This window comes from Rutilus rutilus (assembly GCF_951802725.1).
Source record: "Rutilus rutilus genome assembly, chromosome: 7".
Lineage (NCBI taxonomy): Eukaryota > Metazoa > Chordata > Actinopteri > Cypriniformes > Leuciscidae > Rutilus > Rutilus rutilus.
The window spans coordinates 28,254,770-28,273,437 of NC_140221.1; the positions used below are offsets into that span (position 1 = coordinate 28,254,770).

Below are 18,668 nucleotides of genomic sequence, written 5' to 3' on the forward strand. Positions count from 1 at the left end.
CTCAAATATCCCCTGTTCAGGTACTTCAGTCAGTTTCAGATGTGGCTTAGAATCAAAACCTTTTCCATGGGAATTTCTGTATTAGTTGTGGTCTTGACATTTGGTGTAATTTTATATGAACCTCAGGGTGTATTCCTCAGGTTAAACATCCATGAATGACATTGTGCATAATTTGGCATCCAGTTAGATGTAATTTTATTTCTCATCTTATTAAGTCAAAGCCAGGTCCACAAAATGGCCTTGTTTGTGTTTATCACACACAATTGCTGAATATTAAACCCTCCAGATCAGACTGCCTTTCTGGAATGATTATTGTCTTAAAATTTCATGTGAGAAAAGGCAGAGCACATCCTTGCCTATAAAGATGAAAGAGATGAAATGAGATGAAAGACGAACTCATGGTGTCCCCCCAGCAGTAAAACAGTCAAAGAGAAGGGGAAAATCATCTGAGTGCACAGTACCTTTGAACAGCTTCCATGAAGATCATTGAGCACCTATAAATCATACATTACCTGTGAAGAAAAACAGACAAACAGTGGTTACATTTAAAACACCCTGAATTTTCTCACTAAAACATTCTGTATTAAAAATGGATCAAACAGGGTCTATTAGAAAAAAATCTGCTGATGCCAGAAGGAGATGAAGGGTGAACATTTTCAATTTAGAGAAAAACAGCTGTAAAATTACCTTGGATGGCAATAAAAAAAGGTGATGTTTGTTACAGCATCTGCGCTGTCAGAAAAACCTTTGGGGTTACAACAGCTTGTCACTGGGCAGTACCCTTAAAAGGACAACTTTGTACCTTATCTATCCCTTAAAGGTGCATTTTAGTACCTTAGACGTTTCTTTAAGGTACTATTATGAACTTTTAAGGGTAAATATGGTACAAAGTTGTCCCTTTAAGGGTACTGCCGCAGTGACGTTGTACAGCTTTTGTAACCCTAAAGGTAAATTTTGAGTGTGTTGTAATGGTGACCTGCTCAAGTACATGCCAGTTTAAAAGTGTGGAATTTCAGTATGAAACTAGGGAATTTGCCAAGCACAAATTCTGTTGAATCATGTACTTTAACATAACTATCTCTTGATTCTTTTCTCAGATCAAAAGAGAAGCCTTTCACCAAACTTTAACAATATTTAAATATTTTATATATAATATGTAATTCTGTATTTTATATACGCGACTATTCAAAAGTTTGTAGTTGGTAAGGTGTTTTTTGGTTTTTAAAAGAAGTGTCTCACACCAAGGTTGCATTTATTTGATTACAGAACAGCAAGAACAGTAATATTTAGAAATATTTTTTTATATGTTTTCTATTTTATTATACTTTAAAATGTAATTTATTGCTGTGATGCAAAGTTGAATTTTCAGCAGCTATTACTCCAGTCTTCAGTATATATTGTATTATGATTTGCTGCTCAAGAAACATTCCTTATTATTATCAACGTTGAAAACAGTTGTGCTGCTTAATATTTTTGTAGAAATCTTGATTTTCTTCTTTGATGAATAAAAAACGTCAAACAAACAGACACACAAGTTTTTTAACACACACACACACACACACACACACACACACACACACACACACACACACACACACACACACACACACACACATACCTTCTCCAGATCTTCCATGATCAGATCCTGTTCTTTTATGTTCTCCTTGCCTGAAGACTGGCTTCTGTTACCATTGCCCACAGACACCAGCTCTTGGATGAGCCCTTGTCCTGGTCTGGGACCCCCAGCCTCCAGTGCACACTCCTTGATCATGGGCAAGCTGGCAGGCAATACAGCATTCCCCTGCAGTCGGTGAGAGTAGCTTCTCCTCTTCCCTGAAAGGGCTGAGCAGAGCTGAAGCTTAAAGGCCGCCTTGAAACCTTTACGGAAGTTCTCATTGAAAAACCCATAGACTATGGGATTGACGCTGCTGTTACAGAACGCCAGCCAGTGAGCCAGAGGATAAAAATAGATATTAATGACCCGATGCTGATGCTCACTCAAGCTTGCGTAGTCGCTCAGCATCATGAGAGCCCACAATGGTAACCATGACAGGATAAAGAGCAGGGCCACCACCAGCAACATTTTAATGACCCGCTTCTTTTTCCGGGACACCAGTTGACGACTTTCATTTCTGCTATATTTTCCTGACCCAGAACCGGAGCCTGAGGTCCCAACTTGGCTCACAGCGGCAGGCATTGATGTTTTGAAGAGTGTGATTCCAATCCGAGCGTACATAATGACAATCAGGGTCAAAGGTGCCAAATAAATGTTAGCGAAGAGAACTGTGGTGTAAATCTTGCGCATCTCCTGGTTTGGCCAGTTTTCACGGCACCAGTAGAAGGGTTGCGAGGTGTTGCCATCACTTAACAAGATGGAGACCCTGTGCTCTTTGGTGACCTGCAGCATAACACCAGACGGACACATGATGGAGATAGCCAGAACCCAGATGATGACAATGATGAGGGTGGAGGTGGAGATAGTGAGCTTCTGTTTGAAGGGATAGACAATGCAGCGGAATCTGACACATTAATATAAAACAAGGAAAAGGAAAGACATATTAAAAGGAGAAAAGAAAAGAGATGGATGACAGAAAACAGAGCAGAGGTAATTGAGTCAGAAACAGAAAAAAAGTGTTTCAAGAAAGTGTTTTTTAAGAAAAAGGCAAAAATAAGCATTTTAAAATTTTACCATTTTAAAACTATCATTCAGAAGTTTGGGGTCTGTAAGATTTTTATAATATGTATAAAAAAAAAAAAAAATAGGCCTACTTAAATGTCATTCTTCTGCACAATTGCTTTCAAATGTTATCTTGAACACCAAATAAGCACAGAATGATTTCTGAAAGATCATTTGACACTGAAGACTGAAGTAATAGCTTTGCATCACAGAAACAAATTATATTTTAAAAAAGAAAACAGCTATTTTAAATTGTAATAATATTCCACATTAGTATTTTTTTTATTATTTTTTTTATCAAATAAATGCAGCATTGGTGAGTGAAACCTTTCAAAAGCATTTTTTTTTTTATCCCCAAATTTTGAATGGTAGTGTATATATAATAATAGTCCTGGCAAAAAAAAAAAATTATCAGAAAAATAAAATATTTTGACAACAATACTTTTTTGCCCACCTGTCCACAGCGATGGCCACTAAAGTGAAGACAGAGGCGGATACCGATATTCCCTGCACCATCCCACTCAGCTTACACACCAAACTGCCAAAAGGCCAGCCTGCAGGAGGAAAGTGAAATATGAACAACAGAAATGACTTTGAAATACATAGCTTAAAACATCTTAAGAAATCACAAATTGTTTATATAAAATGTGGTTTTCATTATAATTTTTCAGGCTCATCTCCCAAATTGCAACATTATTGTTCATCTTTCTAGATCTTCTAGAAAGTACAAACCTTGTCGGCTATACAACATTACTACTAAAATGTATTGTTTACTTTAATTTAATTTAATTTCACATTTTGCTGTCAATCCAAGACTATCACTGAGTACATACTGTATTGTACTTGTTTTCTTCCTCAGTTTACAATAAATACAACTTGACAGACTTTACAATCTGAAATCTCTGATCTCTCTTTTTCTCTCTCCCATTCAGTTTTCTCTCCTTATTTACTTCTTTTTTCACTAACTGACACCACTTTAAGCTGGCACTTTTTTGTGTGAGGAGTAGTGTTAACTGAGGGGATTATAGAGAAGACTGAAGAAAAGAACACAGCTCAATCACTCGGGGGCATTATTATTTTTGTTCACCTCTTGTAAGAGTAAACCCAGAAGATCCTTTTAAGAGGCTGATTAAATTTGGAGATATTGTGCAGCAGCTGGTCGACATGTGGGTATGAATAATGATGTGATAAACATCATTGAAAGGAGAGTTTTAAAAGACAGATGGAATAAGAAGAATAGATGAAATGAGATTGTGAGACACAGGCCCGGCACCACGAGGGGGCAAAAGGGGGGATTGCCCCCTCAGATATGATTTGTGCCCCCTCAGTTTCATTTTTGTATTCATGGTTACAAATTAAAAGTTTAACCTTTTGAGCGGTACGGTCCCATATATGGGATTTTTATTTCGGTGCCCCTGAGAGTACGGTCCCACATACAGGATTTAAAATGTTCAGCGGCGTCACATAACTGCCAGATTCAAACGGTGCCTTCGCACGTCGGTTGGCGCTGAGCCAGAGACGGACGAGCTCAGCGCTGTCATATATCACAACTATGCAGTGTTTTCAACATCTCATCATGTTTATTTTAGGTTTCAGACATTTAAATACACATTAAGCACTAGTAAAACAATGCATTTGGAGTTTGTAAAATACACACTGATGTCTGTGGAAGCAGCAATAACAATCTATTCAAATATAATTTGCCGACGTGTGTTTTTCATGTCAAACAAACATAGTGGAAGTAACTATAAAGTTTACTCTATTCTTCTCACAGGTCACCGGCCACTTTCTTACATGGATATCGGGAGAATCTGATGACTGACAGAACTCTCTGAACTGCGGCGCGAAGAAACATGGTGGCGCCCATCTCACCTTATAGATCAAGATCAAGATTATTTTTAAAGGTTTTTAAATGACCAAACACACTTACACTTACACTGAGCGTGTTTGTATCCTGTTTCTCCAGTGTCCTGGTTACCTTGCCTGTTTCCTCGGATTTCTCTCCTTGCCTCAGGCCTTTTCTGTTATTGTTTGGATTGCTTGTTTGTGTATGACGCTTGCCTGGATTTTGGATAACGTCTTTGGATTACCCTTTCAAATAATTGCATTTGGATCCTCAACCTTTGTGTCTCAGAGCAGTACGTGACAGAGTGTTTGGTGGATTGCATTTTCCAACGCCTGAGCAGCAGATGAAATACCAAAGTTGAGGCACTTAAGAGCTGCACAAAAAGAGCTGCTTATAGTAGAAATTGAATTTGCTCGGCTTCCAGCAAACGTGGGCGACGCCGGGATGGTCGCTAACAGTAGCCTATATCAATACAAAGGTATTTCAAACTTCTTTTTCTCCTAAGCAAAGAACGAAAAAAGACTTTGCCGTGAGTTTATTGGGGCCTTTAATATAAAGCAGAGACCTCAGAGCCCAATTTAATTTTGCAATCTGTTGTTGGTGTAAGGCCCACTCACACAAAATAGGAAAATCTTCCTGCCATATGTCAACACTTATTCTTACTTGGCATGGGTTTTGGAGATGTGAAGTGTGGAGTCAATTACATGATGGAGTTTGTTACATTTGGGGCCATAAAAGCACCTCTGGTGAGGGTGAAATGTTGGTTGTACATCATGATGCGTTGTCATTACCCTGGAAAAAAACTCTTTAGCAGCCCGCCTGCTGTAGTCTTGTTGGTGGAGACAAAACTGAGGGAGTTCAGTGTTTTAATGATATCCGCCTCTCTGCCTGCTGTAGCCAAGCAAAGAGCAGGCGTCAGAAGGTATCACATAGAAAGTTCCACGGATCATGTTGCTATGTAACAGCTAAATGCACCCAGGATAGGAAGCGTGTGCTTGGAGCCGTAAGAGAATATTGCTGGTTGGCCGTTAGTTCTAGTGGCTGATGATTGTTACTGAGGATTCATACTGCAGCTCCCAAATCAATGACTATTAGTGTGCTTTTGTTGTTAATTTCAGTGTTTGCAGTATCTTAGATATTCAAGATTTTAACAACATAAACATGCACATTATCATATTTAAGTACAAGAAACCCAGGCTACGTCTACATTAGGATACATTTGAAAACGGCATTTTTTTTTTTTTTTTTTACACTCTGTCCACATTAGCATTTTCCACACTAAAATGTCTTAAAACACATAAATCATCTTACTGCACAGGTGCAAAACTTATTTTTGTGATCACGTTTTCTGTCATGCTTGCAGGAAAGTTGCAGGAAGATTGTACATAGTAATATTTATTTTTAACAACACCATGAAAGCAAACAGCAGGCGCATGGCGGCCGTACCTAAAGATAGCTATGGGTAAAAAACTTTTTTCAAATGCCTCTGTTTTCACAGTCCACACAACAGCATGAAAACAGCATTTTCAAATTCATCCACAGAGAGCATCTTCAAAAGGTCGGTTTTTGCAGGACAAAAACACTGTCTCAGTGTGGAAGGAAGGCTGAAATGTAGAGAAAAAGATTTCAAATGTATCTACAAGAGAACTACAATAACAATACGTATAGGCCTAGCTAAGGACAATTAGGGGATAAAAAGGGAATCAGGAAACAAAGCAAAACTACAAGCTAAGAGTCCACATTACATAACACAGACAAGCAATATGCCAGATGATTGCAATTGTGAAATTTCAAAAGGTCTACTATGTACTAGGACAATGGTTCTTAACCTTTTTTTTACTCCAAGGCCACTCTCCCCCGCCGTATCTTTTTCTATACACAAAACATTTGTATTCTACTATTATTACTTTTCAACTATAAACTAAATAAATTCAAGATCGATTTAAACCTTCAGTATTCTTTCTCTGCAAATATACTTTGCAAAAAAAGTCACAACAGACACTCTTTACAACTTAAAGTATACACACAGCACAATAACAGCCATCATTTTAAGCTGTTTTTAGCAAAAACTGTGCTGTTCACTTCAGCCAAGAACCACCCTTTCTAAGATTTTTCCAAGTCATTTCAATTTTGAACCATTTTATCCACACAAAACGCCAAGAATATTTGGTGTCACTGTAACGATGCGGTTGAAACATAGGAGGAAGCAGGATCCACGTGCAGCAGCAGTCTTTTATTAAATACACTTGACACTTTCAGACTCAGACTCAGACTCAGACTCAGACTCAGACTCAGACTCAGACTCAGACTCAGACTCGGGAACAGGCCTTGGGAACAGAAAAACATCAAGAACTCACAAAGACTGAACTGGACATGGGGCTTTAAATACACAGGCAAACAAGCTAAACAAGATAACAAGGTGGTGTGGTTAATCAGAGACACCTGGGGAGACTAATAAACAAGAAAAACTACAAAGGACTACAAAACATGGCACAGGACAGGAAACGACAAAAGGTCCACACAAGACAGGAATTATGACAGTCACACTGGACAGTGGACACTAACCTGTCATTTACACCCCTCATTTTATTGACCAGTCAAGACATACAGAATAATACTTGGGCTAGCCTAGCTCCAATAAAGATAAATAAAATAATCATTGGCTTATTTTACACTGGGCTGTATTTAATCATTGTAGTAGCATTTCTGAGATGCTAAGGCACTTTTCTCAGTCGCTTAGTAAAAAGAACATCTGTTAAATGTCGTGAATGTAACTGTCATGTACCTTCTCTTCTGCCATGTGCAGGAGAAATGCTTTGAGTCAACACTGATATTCAATGCAGTCACATAATTGTTGAGGTCTGACAGAATGCTGAATACTGACAGAATGAATGCTAGAAATTACATTTAACAGTGTTACTAAATTATTAGTGTTAAAGATGAGTTCCAAATAAGCGTTAGATGATAGCAAAGGTAATCTAAATATTTTTTAAAAATCACTTGCAATCATGCTGCTCTGAATATCAGCATATGAACTTGAGTCACTTCTTACATATTTTATGTACAGTATCTCTATGTACTGTTTACATTGCATCATAACTTACTTGAAAGTTGTTTTAGTTCTCATGTCATCTACAGCTCTTTCTATTGTACAGAAAACATCAAAGGCTCAAAATCCCAAAATAATTTCCCATTATTTTAAAAGAAACAATATGAAACTGCTACTTTCCTGCTACTGTCTTTGCAGTATAATTTCTTCAATTCATTTCTGCATTCAGATGCTTATTAAGCTCCAGTTGAGAACACATCTCGGTGGGCAAGATTATTGAGAACTATGATTCATGACAGCTCCATGAGGTCCATAGTGATTGTGATTGTAGATTCTCTGATAGATAAGCACACTTGGTGGGCTTCGAGGTTTGTAATAATTGCATGTTAACCAGATGAAAGAAATGAGGATGCGGCCAATGAAAAATGTCATTCCTCTCTCAAGAATTCACTGAGCAAAAGAAAAAAAAAGTTGCTTGGTTTAGCAGCCTTCATTGTGATGTATAGAGGAACAGACCAATTTCAGAGTGTTCAGGAAGAGCTTGTTCAGTTAGATTCACTTGATTGCCACACAAATTGCCTACACTTTCTTTCCCGGTTCTATAATGCTCTAATCAGGCCCGGGGTGGGTAATCGGGAGAATCGGGAGAATTCCCGGTGGGCTGCTTCACTTTTGGGCCGGTCGGGGATTTTTTTTCCCCCACATTTGTCACGTTAGTTACATTAGGCTACACACGTTCCGCATTCTGACACCGCAGCGCGCAGCCTCTGCATGGGTTGTACCATGTGAGGGAGTTCTCCCCTCCCCTCCTATAGAGTTGGTTGGGTCCATAGCCCGTCTTTTCCAAAACTTTTTCTCAGGTAGGCTACCGCGGCACCGCCTACCGATAGCTGGGCCGGCCCTACCGTAACGGTACGCGTCAGGGAGGATGGATGGGAGGAAGAGGCCAGGAGGTATGGAAGCTTGTTTCCGCCACAGAATAAAACATTTTAAAAGATAATTGCGACTTTGTATCTCACAATTGCGAGTTTACATCTCGCAATTCTGACTTTATTTCTCAGAATTACGAGATATAAAGTCAGAATTGCGTGAAATAAAGTCGCGATTGCGTGTTATAAAGTCAGAATTGCAAGATATAAAGTCAGAATTGTGTGAAATAAAGTCGCAATTGCTTCTTATAAAGTCTAAGTGAATTATTATTTAACCTTTACATTATTTGTTGAACCATGGTATTAATACAAACTGCACAATAGTAAGAGCTGAACTGTTAGAAGTCCAATTATCCAATTTGGAAAAAGTGTAGAGTAATTTGGAATTCCACCATGGAAAAAGTGGGCCGGTCTTGGGCCTGAAACTCCCGGGCTGAAAAGTGGCCCCACTCCGACCTTGGCTCTAATTGTTCTATAATTCATCCTCTTGATATGCTGATAAATTAAATGTGCATTTAGTGGCTGTGCAAGCAGCACACAAAAAAATATATACAAGACAAGACTATTATATCATAGGCCTACTCATATAATTTCTCAAATGTGGCTGTTTTAGACTGCCTGGTGTTACCATGTTTGTCAACCTTCAATGAAAATTTAACACATTTAAACACATTGCCTGATTTCTCCCAAGGTTTTTTTCTCCATTCTGTCACCTGATGGAGTCTGGGTTCCTTGCCACTGTCGCCTCTGGCTTACTTAGTTGGGGACACTTGATATTCAAAAGTATTATTGATCTTACTGTACTGACGCTGTTGTATGAATGAACTGAACTGAGCTGGTCGATTACATATTTTTTTTGCAGAACTGCTTTATAGATGAAATGACCTTATTAATTGATTATTTTTACAACGGAACTGAATCAACACCAAACTGACTTCAGCTGTACAACAGCCGAAATGCATAATTTTCCTATATTCTCTGTAAAACTGCTTTGAAACAATCTGTGTTGTATAAAACGCCATATAAATAAAGGTGGCTCGACTTGCCTTGACACTTTCTGACTGACTGAACAGTGGTGCATTTGGTTTTATCAAACTATCTTTGAATAGATCTAATTGACTTGTTTATTTTGCAAAGCATCATGGGAATGTGCTGTTTTGGTCTAACATTTGTAAGAAATTGTAGTCTGCCTCGACCCAGATTCCACTCCTAGATATATTTTAGAATGAGCTCATCCCCAAAATGGCTTAATTATCATAGAGATTAAGACAGTCAAGTTATATTGTTTCTTGACCATTTGGGTTGATCACATCCTGAGCAAATGGTAGTCAATTGTAGAATGGGAATGGGTGTGGGACACAGAGAACCTTCTCAGACAATGGGGTGTCACAACTTCATTAACATACAGATCACAGCTGTTGCTACAAGAGCAACTTAATTTACATGAAGAGTGGTAAAACTGTAACAGGATAAAAGGTTTAAGATTTGGATGTTCTGGGTTCATTCTGACGCCGGTGAACCCAAGGTGCTTTGTGTACCTTGCCACTGCTATGCTGTAATAAACTTCATTTTTGAGATCTTCGACGGACACATCATTTTTTCTTACACATTCCTGTGTAGTGAATTTAATAGTGTGCTGTTGTGACGTTTAAGCTTGTTTTATGTCTCTACTGTTGTGAGTTCTGTCCTGTGTTTCCTGTGACATTATATATATTTTTGAATAATTATACCTATATATAATAATATATAATAAACATTTAAACGTTAACTATAGTATAATTTCAAAGCAATTGTATTGGGATGGAAACTATCTACCATGGTGGTCATAGCAGCAACAGAGTGACTAATATTTGGAGGTAATTATGCCTAGACGGTGAACTGTGCAAAATAATATATACTGTAACTAATTAGATAACAACAATTGTTTTGTTTGTTTAAATTTAATTCAAGTAAACAAAGAAAACATTTGATCACAATAGCAAGAAGGGCCTTACCTGTGATGATGTTGTCCACCAATGTTGTGGGCATGCAGAAGATGCCAACCAACAGGTCACTGATGGCCAGGTTGAGAATGAAGAGATTGGTGACCGTACGCATGTTCTTGCTCCTTAGCACGATAAAGCACACCACTCCATTTCCCACCATGCACACGATAAAGATGAGGAGGTAGGATACAATGAAGATAGCAGACACCAAGGGCTCGTGCAGATAGAAGTCCACATAGATGATGTTCGGATGATATTGACGAGAGGAGGTACGGTTCACTGAGACATTGTGGCCGTCCTCCACAGGAGAGAAAAATAGAGATGATGTAGTGGAGTTGGGGTCCAACAGTGTCATCGCCATCTTTCTGAAGAGAGAAAAATAATTCATTAATTAACTAATTAAAAAATGATTGACCTTTCCTACATTTCAAAGCAGGAGTGTCAGACAATTCAGACCAAAATATGACACAAAAGGTGATTAGTCTAAAAAAGATTTCATCCCTGCTATACCTTTTTAAAATAAATAACTGGCCGACCTTTCCATTTGTTGACATGACATGGTTACATTCAGATGGGAAATTTCATATAGCTATTAAGTTGGGTGTCCAACTTAGAAATAATCACCATATTTATAATGAAACCATAATATTAAAAAATATGACATTAATCATAACGTATAATAAAATATAATTTATTGTTACTACTGTAAATCTATATTAAATTATGGGATCTCCTTCAATGCTTTCAGAATCATTACTTTGTAATAATAATCATTTTGTTTCTGTATTTTTTAAATATATTTTTATTTTAACATTTTAATGACAGTATTTATTGAACAAAAATGAATTATTTTATTTTTTTAAATAAACAGATAATAGTACAAACTTTGCTAAAGTGATTGTTTTGAACAAGTATTAACTTAGACATTATTAAAAAAGATATTATTTTAGCTAAAGGATTTCCCCCTATTCTGGTGAGCCTTTTACCCTGTGTGTGGTAAAAGGCCCCCCTCGCCACCACATACATTTATACCATTTTGAAACAAAATTGCTCCATAAATGTTCAATACAAACATCTATTTTTTTTTCAGAAATCATACACTATGGAAGTAGTGGAAAGCACATTTTTTCTTAAGGCGTGGCTTTGGCCCTGTTGTTCCCTATATGATACTGGAACCCTCATATCTTTCACATCATATTGAGAAGAATATTTCCGCCACTTCAATATGTCATATTCCCACAAGGTATAATTAAATGTCATTATTTTTTAAATGAGATGTGCACGAATAAACTCTCAGTTTTATGGACATTACCGTGCATTAACATGCAGTGTGCTTTCAATATTATAAATTCTATTCCATTCTCTAACCAAATAGTTGTGTGTTGTATGTGCTTTGTATGGCTAAAATTGGGAGGTCATGCATAATTTAAACTGTAGTCACATCTTGTAAGCAAGCTCCTTTCCTCGTGAAAGCTTAAGGCGAGGTCACGTATGCAGGATAAACAAGTGTGACATATAAGATATAACATGAACAATACTATTGAGCCTCTTTTCTGCAGTGCTCTTAATTTATTGTTTAAAAGCAGTTTAATGGCTGCATTGGTATTTTATGCTTCCTAATTGGAAAATACTTCCAATGTGAATGTGCTCTTGTTGAGAGATGTGTGAAAAGACATGGGAGACATGAGATGTAAAAGCTCAAGTTTAAGTAGGGTTGAACCGCATACGACAGCACATTACAGATGTCTTTCTTTTCTTTTTTTATTATATAGTTAGTTATAATGTCAGAAATTAAATGTTGCATTGAATCATGTTCTGACAGAGACCTCTAATCATATTTAACAGCAATCTGATGTGGATAGCATATAATTCAAGGTTCAATCCACATGTATTTACTGTCATTTTCACCTTCACCTTGACTGTTCTTTGAGGTGAGAGAACAATGGCTTCTCTGTAAAAGACATAATGGTTGCACAAACCAGCAACTTTAGCAAAGATGAAAGAGAAAATTCATTTGAAACCAGCTTGCATCAGCTACTTCAAAAAAAAAAAAAATTATGAATGTCTACAAAAGTGCTCTATTTAATTAAAAATAATATTAAAAAAAACATACAGATTGGGAGGAATTTTCAGACAGGCTGCAAGTTGTTTAATCAAGCTGACTAAAATTGTGGACAAAGTAGAGACAAAGCTCTTTATTTTTTGTATTTTTAAAAAGGGTTGATAAAAAGAATCAGTGACTGACTTAAAAGAATAAGACAAATAAGCTAAAAAGCAAACAATAATCTGCAATAGCCTTGAAGTCTTAAAGTTTTGATCAACATTTCACATGTACATGTAAATTACCATGCATCAGTTATTTATAGTCGGTTTTGACAGAACTTCATCTGCTGGAAGAAATTCTTCTGTATTTAATAACCTTGCTGAAATAAGGCGCATTAAACTTCATTTTTTCCCTGCTTTTGAACGGCCTTAAGTGAGTCTGTAGCTCTGAAAAGGAAGAAAAACAGATTTTAAAGCAGCTATGTGTTAATATGATTAACCCTTATGCGCTGTTGGGGTATAGGGTGACCCGAAATGAACATTGCTGGATGTTCATGTTCCCTTCATCAAAATGGCATGAGACTTGATGACTTTGTCATTTCATGACTTTGAATCTGGTTGTATGTTAGTGTGACAAAATCACTAAATCACTGCCACAATGCAGAACACTACACATAAATGAAGTGGCAGCAAAACTATAACACATCCACAATGTGGAACGCTCATGCTCTCTCTCACACACACACAAAATCACCCATAGAAATCAATGGGAGACTACAAAAAATTACTTTGTTACATCATTTCTCAAAAAATGTCTGTTACAATGCAGGACATACACAAAAAAGGGATGACACCACAACACATCCACGATGGAGTAAACACACACAATGATTTTATAATATTAAAAAGTCTAAAAATAAATTAAAAAAACTTGTGAAAAGATGTATACCTATGTGGAAATGGCAAAAGAGCCAGTGAGTGATGCTTTCCACTAAACCATGGCACATGTCCATGTTATCTTCAAAAATGAAAGTTAGAAATATTGAAATTTTAAAGGATATTTTATAAAAACCTATTTAAAAATATGAATCCCTCATAAACCCCCCAAATATAGAGTAAAAACATTAATAAAGTGAGTGATATTACATTTGTTTAAAAAAACAAAAACATTACAGTATGTAACAAAATCAAGTTTTTTTCCACCCATGCGGTGTAAACGCATGAGAACAGGAAATACTAAGTTGTTATAATCATACGGCCTACTTTTTCCAATAACAGTTGAAACCCACTGAAAAAAATTCAGCTTATGTGAAAAGCTTTCAAAGAATATATTTTTTTTTTGTACTGAATACGTGTTGGGTAGTTATTTTCAATCAGCCACCTTCCAATTTTATTATATCCTTTATCTCCCACTTTAAATCGGCAACTACATGAGAGAAAAAACATAATTCAGTCTGCCACATCTGGCAGGGCTCTACAACAGCTAGCTAAACAAAGTATTATTTGTACATTTATGGTGCTATACTTTGGTCAAACTGTCTTGTGGACTCAAGTGAACTGTGTTGTTTAAATAATGACGTATTCAGCTGTACACACTGTGTCCCCTCTGGAGTGTGAATTTTGAAAATCTAACTAGCTTCTCAGAGCTCCCCATCCAAAACAGCAGCAATTTCACCTCAAATATTTGAGCTCTCCATGCACTGTTTGATCAAATGTTTGAACCCCTATTATCTTTGTCATAGCTATACATTATTACACAATTTATGTGATGTGAAAAACACGCATAATTTTAATTTCGCAATTTATCTAACAGAAAATTGTGGAAAATGTTTACTAACAGGTTTGTCATTGTCTGCATAATCAACCAAAGTCAATTCCCCTCTCTCACGACTGACAGCCTTGAGTATATTGCAGAATAAATATGAAGAATTTGTGTTGAATTTTTAAGTTTTTTTCTTTTTTTTTTCACTTTTTTCCCCAAACATTTCCTCTCCAATCAGAATAACCATATTTTCTGAAATCTTTTCCCCAATTTAAATTTTTTAAACATTATTTGAAACAAGATACTGTCTCCACAATTCAATCATCATGAACTAATGATTTCATAAAGATTAAAAAGCTAGCCTTTTAGTAAAAACCACTCATTCAGATCAATGATCCAGCCACCATGGATTATAGACTGCAGTTTATCACAGCCTAAAAGTTGGGTGCAGGTAGATGAATGAAAATTTAGCAAATTATGCACTCAAAAGTGCTGGTTAAAAGTGCTACACCTGACCTGTGTCCGTTTCCTTCATAGTCATAGACTCTATAGAGAAAATATATTTATATACTAAAATGTATTTGAAATACATTTATTTTATGCTAAGTAGCCTACTACAAATACATTTACATATGTATGTACTTAATATAAATACCCTGCAATTGTACTTTTGGTATACTAAATTGGTATACTTAAAGTCTGTAAAATTGGAACAACCAATTTTGTAGAATGCACTTTAGTTATCCGGAAATAGTGCTGAGGTCCAACTAAAGATATAGGCCTACTTATATTTGATTGTGCTAAAGGAACTACTGCAAGTATACTTAAGGTAGCCTACACTTTAAATATCTTGCATTTAAAGAATGATATTATACAGAGATCATACTATCCTTACTAATAGTGATATTAAACACATTTTAGGCTTAGTATTAATAAATGTGCATTGTGCAATATAAGTCAAATAAAATTGTATTATAATAATTATATCAGTAAGTCTCAAGCGATATGTCAGTATAGGCTAAATAATGGATTTGTAGTAGGCTATAGGCTTGGTATGAAATAAATGTAGCCCTATTTTAAATTAAAGTTTTAAAGTTTTTTTTTCACTAGGGAAACCACAAAAGAAAGCTTATCTTTCCCATATAATTCCTTTATAATCATTCAATTGACTGACTGATCAGGGGTCTCATTTATAAAACTGTGCGTAGGAACCTTACTAAAAGTGTACGTGCGCCCGAAAGCCAAAAATGGCGTACGCAAAAAAATATTCGGATTTATAAAACCGTGCGTACGCCAGAACCTGCGCAGAATTCCCTTTATAAATCCCAGTCAGCGGAAGATTGTGCGCACATGCGTCTCCACCCCGACATAACCATATATGGAGCTTACAACGCCTAGTTTTACTATGCATACCCTCATCTGCATATAATTTGCATATGATTATTCATCCACGTGATAACGTTTAACGGTACAAGACACATTACATTAATAAAAATCAAGTAGTTGCCTATCCTTGCCTTGTTTTTGAATACATAAATCAAATAGTGTCAAATACATTTCAGAGAAAGTTTTTCTCAATCTTTTCCACTGGCCGAATTGTATTTTTAATTGATATTTTTAATGGAAACAGATATGGGCCTTGGGCATTATTTGCACGAAACTATTTTCTCAGACAGTCTGGTATTATCATGATAAGCAGTTATCTCTGTGGTTAAACATTAAAGCACAGCACGCCACAGGAAAAGTATTCAAAAACATCGCATCCACAACAAATATTTCTATTGACTGAATTTGAATATAAAAATGTTGTAACTTCTCAGTAATGATTTCATGTTTAAGTGCTTAACTCCATTAATTTGAATGGCATATTTAATCTAAATGTTTATATCAGAAGTAAAACATAGTTTAAATCATTATTTTATTTATTTAAACTGTTATTTGCGTCAGTTTCACTAAACGGCCCAACGCGCTCGCTGGCGCGGACATTTAAGAAGGGATGGATATTTGCTTTAAGTGACAGGCTTGGTGAGTGAAATTATATTTGTATTATCTTTCTGTATATGTTAAATTTTCTTTAGATTTTCTGTCTGTGACCAAAAAGACATTTAACTCCAGCTCACCATCGGTGTCGCCAATTCCCTTTGTCTCCAGAATGTGCGTACGCACGGCTCAAAGTTTGCTTAAAGGTACGCACATTCTCCCGTCAAGTTTGTTTTTTATAGATCACAACCTTTGCGCAGGAACTGGCGTACGTACGTTTCCAGCCCCGTTTTGTGCGTACGCACGCTTTATAAATGAGACCCCAGATCTGTTTTGATCTATAACCCGTATATTTACCTTTCTGACTTGACACATTGAGATGTGCTGTCCTCTGCTGCAACAATGAGCACATGCTGAATGTTAACTGAAGGTGAACGCGATGTTCAGTTATAGTTACAGATGAACGAACGAACTTAAAATTTATGTGTGTTGGGTTTACCACACTAATTTCATCAAGAGCGCGCTTCAGAGAGATGAAAGTGACGTAAGTAGACGCGCGGCAAGATGAAGCGACAGGAGCAGCTACAGCCCAGTAAACACATTTACGTTGTGGCAACGTCTCTGGCACGTTGCATTTCTGCTATGGCAACGTCGCTGTCTACGTGCTCGCAACATTGTAACAACGTAGAATTGTAAGACGTGACAGGGCTGTAGCAACGTTGTTGCGCGACATCCAGCAACTGAGAGACGACGTTCTGACAATATTTTTATATGGTGTATTTTGTTAGATAATTATATACTTTTTATCGTTTATTGTTTATCTATATTATTTAATGGGGCTATCAACACCTACAAGTGTAGCCTACACTTTAAAGAGTAAAAATGACAGAAGGTTTCGTTAATTCAACTTTATTAAAATTGCATATAATCAAATTGCACTTCCAAAAGTCATACATTTGTAAAAAAAATTAAAAAATTAAAAATAAAAAAATAAACGAATACACATTTATTTTAAGTATAATAAATAAAACATGAAAAGCAAAGGCAGATCAGAACATTTAATGAACAAAACCGGGTCTGTATGGCGGACAGTAGCCGAGCAGGTGTCACCGGGGAAACATATCCACAAATCCAGAGGAGCAAAGAAACGCATGAGACTAAATAGCGGAAAAATCAAACGAAAAACTAAACAGTGCGAGTGATGCTTCATTAATCACATTAGAAATTAAAGCTGTAGGTTGTGTTTGATAGCTGAAGTAGGCTAAACGCAATACTCACGTATCCTTGCTCGATGATGAATGAGAACACAATGAGCCCAACAACAGGTGGTTGGAATTTAAAAGGCTGATTTTCCCGCTTCAGGGCAGTGACGAGTACATTATGTAGTCCAGTGGTTGCCAAGACACCCTAGGCACAACCTTAAGCAATGGCCCTGAACGATGGTTTAATGTCAACATTGTGACAACGCTGTAACAACTTCACCAGTCACCACACATAGCAACCTTTTGGCCATGTTGTTAAAACGTTGTTAGAAGGTTGGCTACGTTGTGCCAACGTTCTGTGTTTGCTGGGAGCCAGTATGGAAACTTACATCAAAGCATATAAAAAAGAATATAGAAAAACTTGATATTATCACTATTAAATATAGCCTACATTGATAGTTTGTATTGCTGTTACCTATAATTTAGTCAATATGATTTCATATTAAAATCCACATAGCCTAAAGTAAATAAATAATACATGCCCATTAATCTGAAATAGAGCCAATTTCAATCAAACCACGTGATCTTTCAAAACAACATTTTCCTAACCACAGACAATACAAAAACGTACGTCTCACCTTTTGTGAGATAAACGTTCCCACTCCTGATTAAGAAGAACCTCTCTGCTTTCTTTGAGGAGGGATTAGATCAAAGCGAGGAAAGATCCATAAAAGATCAACAGATATTTTTTCTGAGTAAAGTTGCTGCGCGCGCGGGTTAATAAACTGCTGCTACTGCACGCGCTGCGCTCTACTATAAGACCTGGTGGAGAGATTCCCGCCCTGCCGCTCGTGAGAGGAAAAGAGGAGGAGAAACAACACGGGCTGAAGGGTATAAAGATGCCACATTAACCTATGACTCAAGACTTTTATCTAAATATATTTAATACTGTGATTACACATACCTTTAGAATAGTTTGTGATGTTCTTGTTGAGCTGCTCTCTCATGCAACCTATTTTAATGGAAGCTGCTTGGAGATCTAAGTAGCCTAGTAGGCTAAGCCTACCATGGTGATAAATAATTGAAATCAAAAGCTTTCTTCATGAACAGACCAACAAATTTCAACCAATTATTCCCATGTTTACATTAGATTATATAATGGAGTGGTTTTTGAGCACCTTTTCAAAAATGCATT

General features: G+C 36.6%; 1 protein-coding gene across 1 annotated transcript; it reads right to left on the reverse strand.

The window, feature by feature from the left end:
* Positions 1-404: 404 nt before the first annotated feature.
* Positions 405-18,250, reverse strand: LOC311294276 (neuropeptide FF receptor 2). Its single transcript, XM_084415075.1, has 5 exons — positions 18,112-18,250; positions 10,496-10,851; positions 3,132-3,231; positions 1,619-2,519; positions 405-512 (listed from the first exon to the last, which is right to left on the reverse strand). Exons 2-5 carry the CDS (start codon positions 10,845-10,847, stop codon positions 495-497), a joined length of 1,371 nt encoding a protein of 456 aa, XP_084271201.1. The 5' UTR covers positions 10,848-10,851; positions 18,112-18,250; the 3' UTR covers positions 405-494.
* Positions 18,251-18,668: the final 418 nt, after the last annotated feature.

Coding starts and splice junctions, on each gene's coding strand:
- LOC311294276 (XM_084415075.1), bottom strand. CDS start 10,847: ATGGCGATGACACTGTTGGACCCCAACTCCACTACATCATCTCTATTT. Junction 3,232..10,495: donor GGTGGACAACATCATCACAG/GTAAGGCCCTTC, acceptor TTCCTCCTGCAG/GCTGGCCTTTTGGCAGTTTG. Junction 2,520..3,131: donor GTGGCCATCGCTGTGGACAG/GTGGGCAAAAAA, acceptor TTAATGTGTCAG/ATTCCGCTGCATTGTCTATC.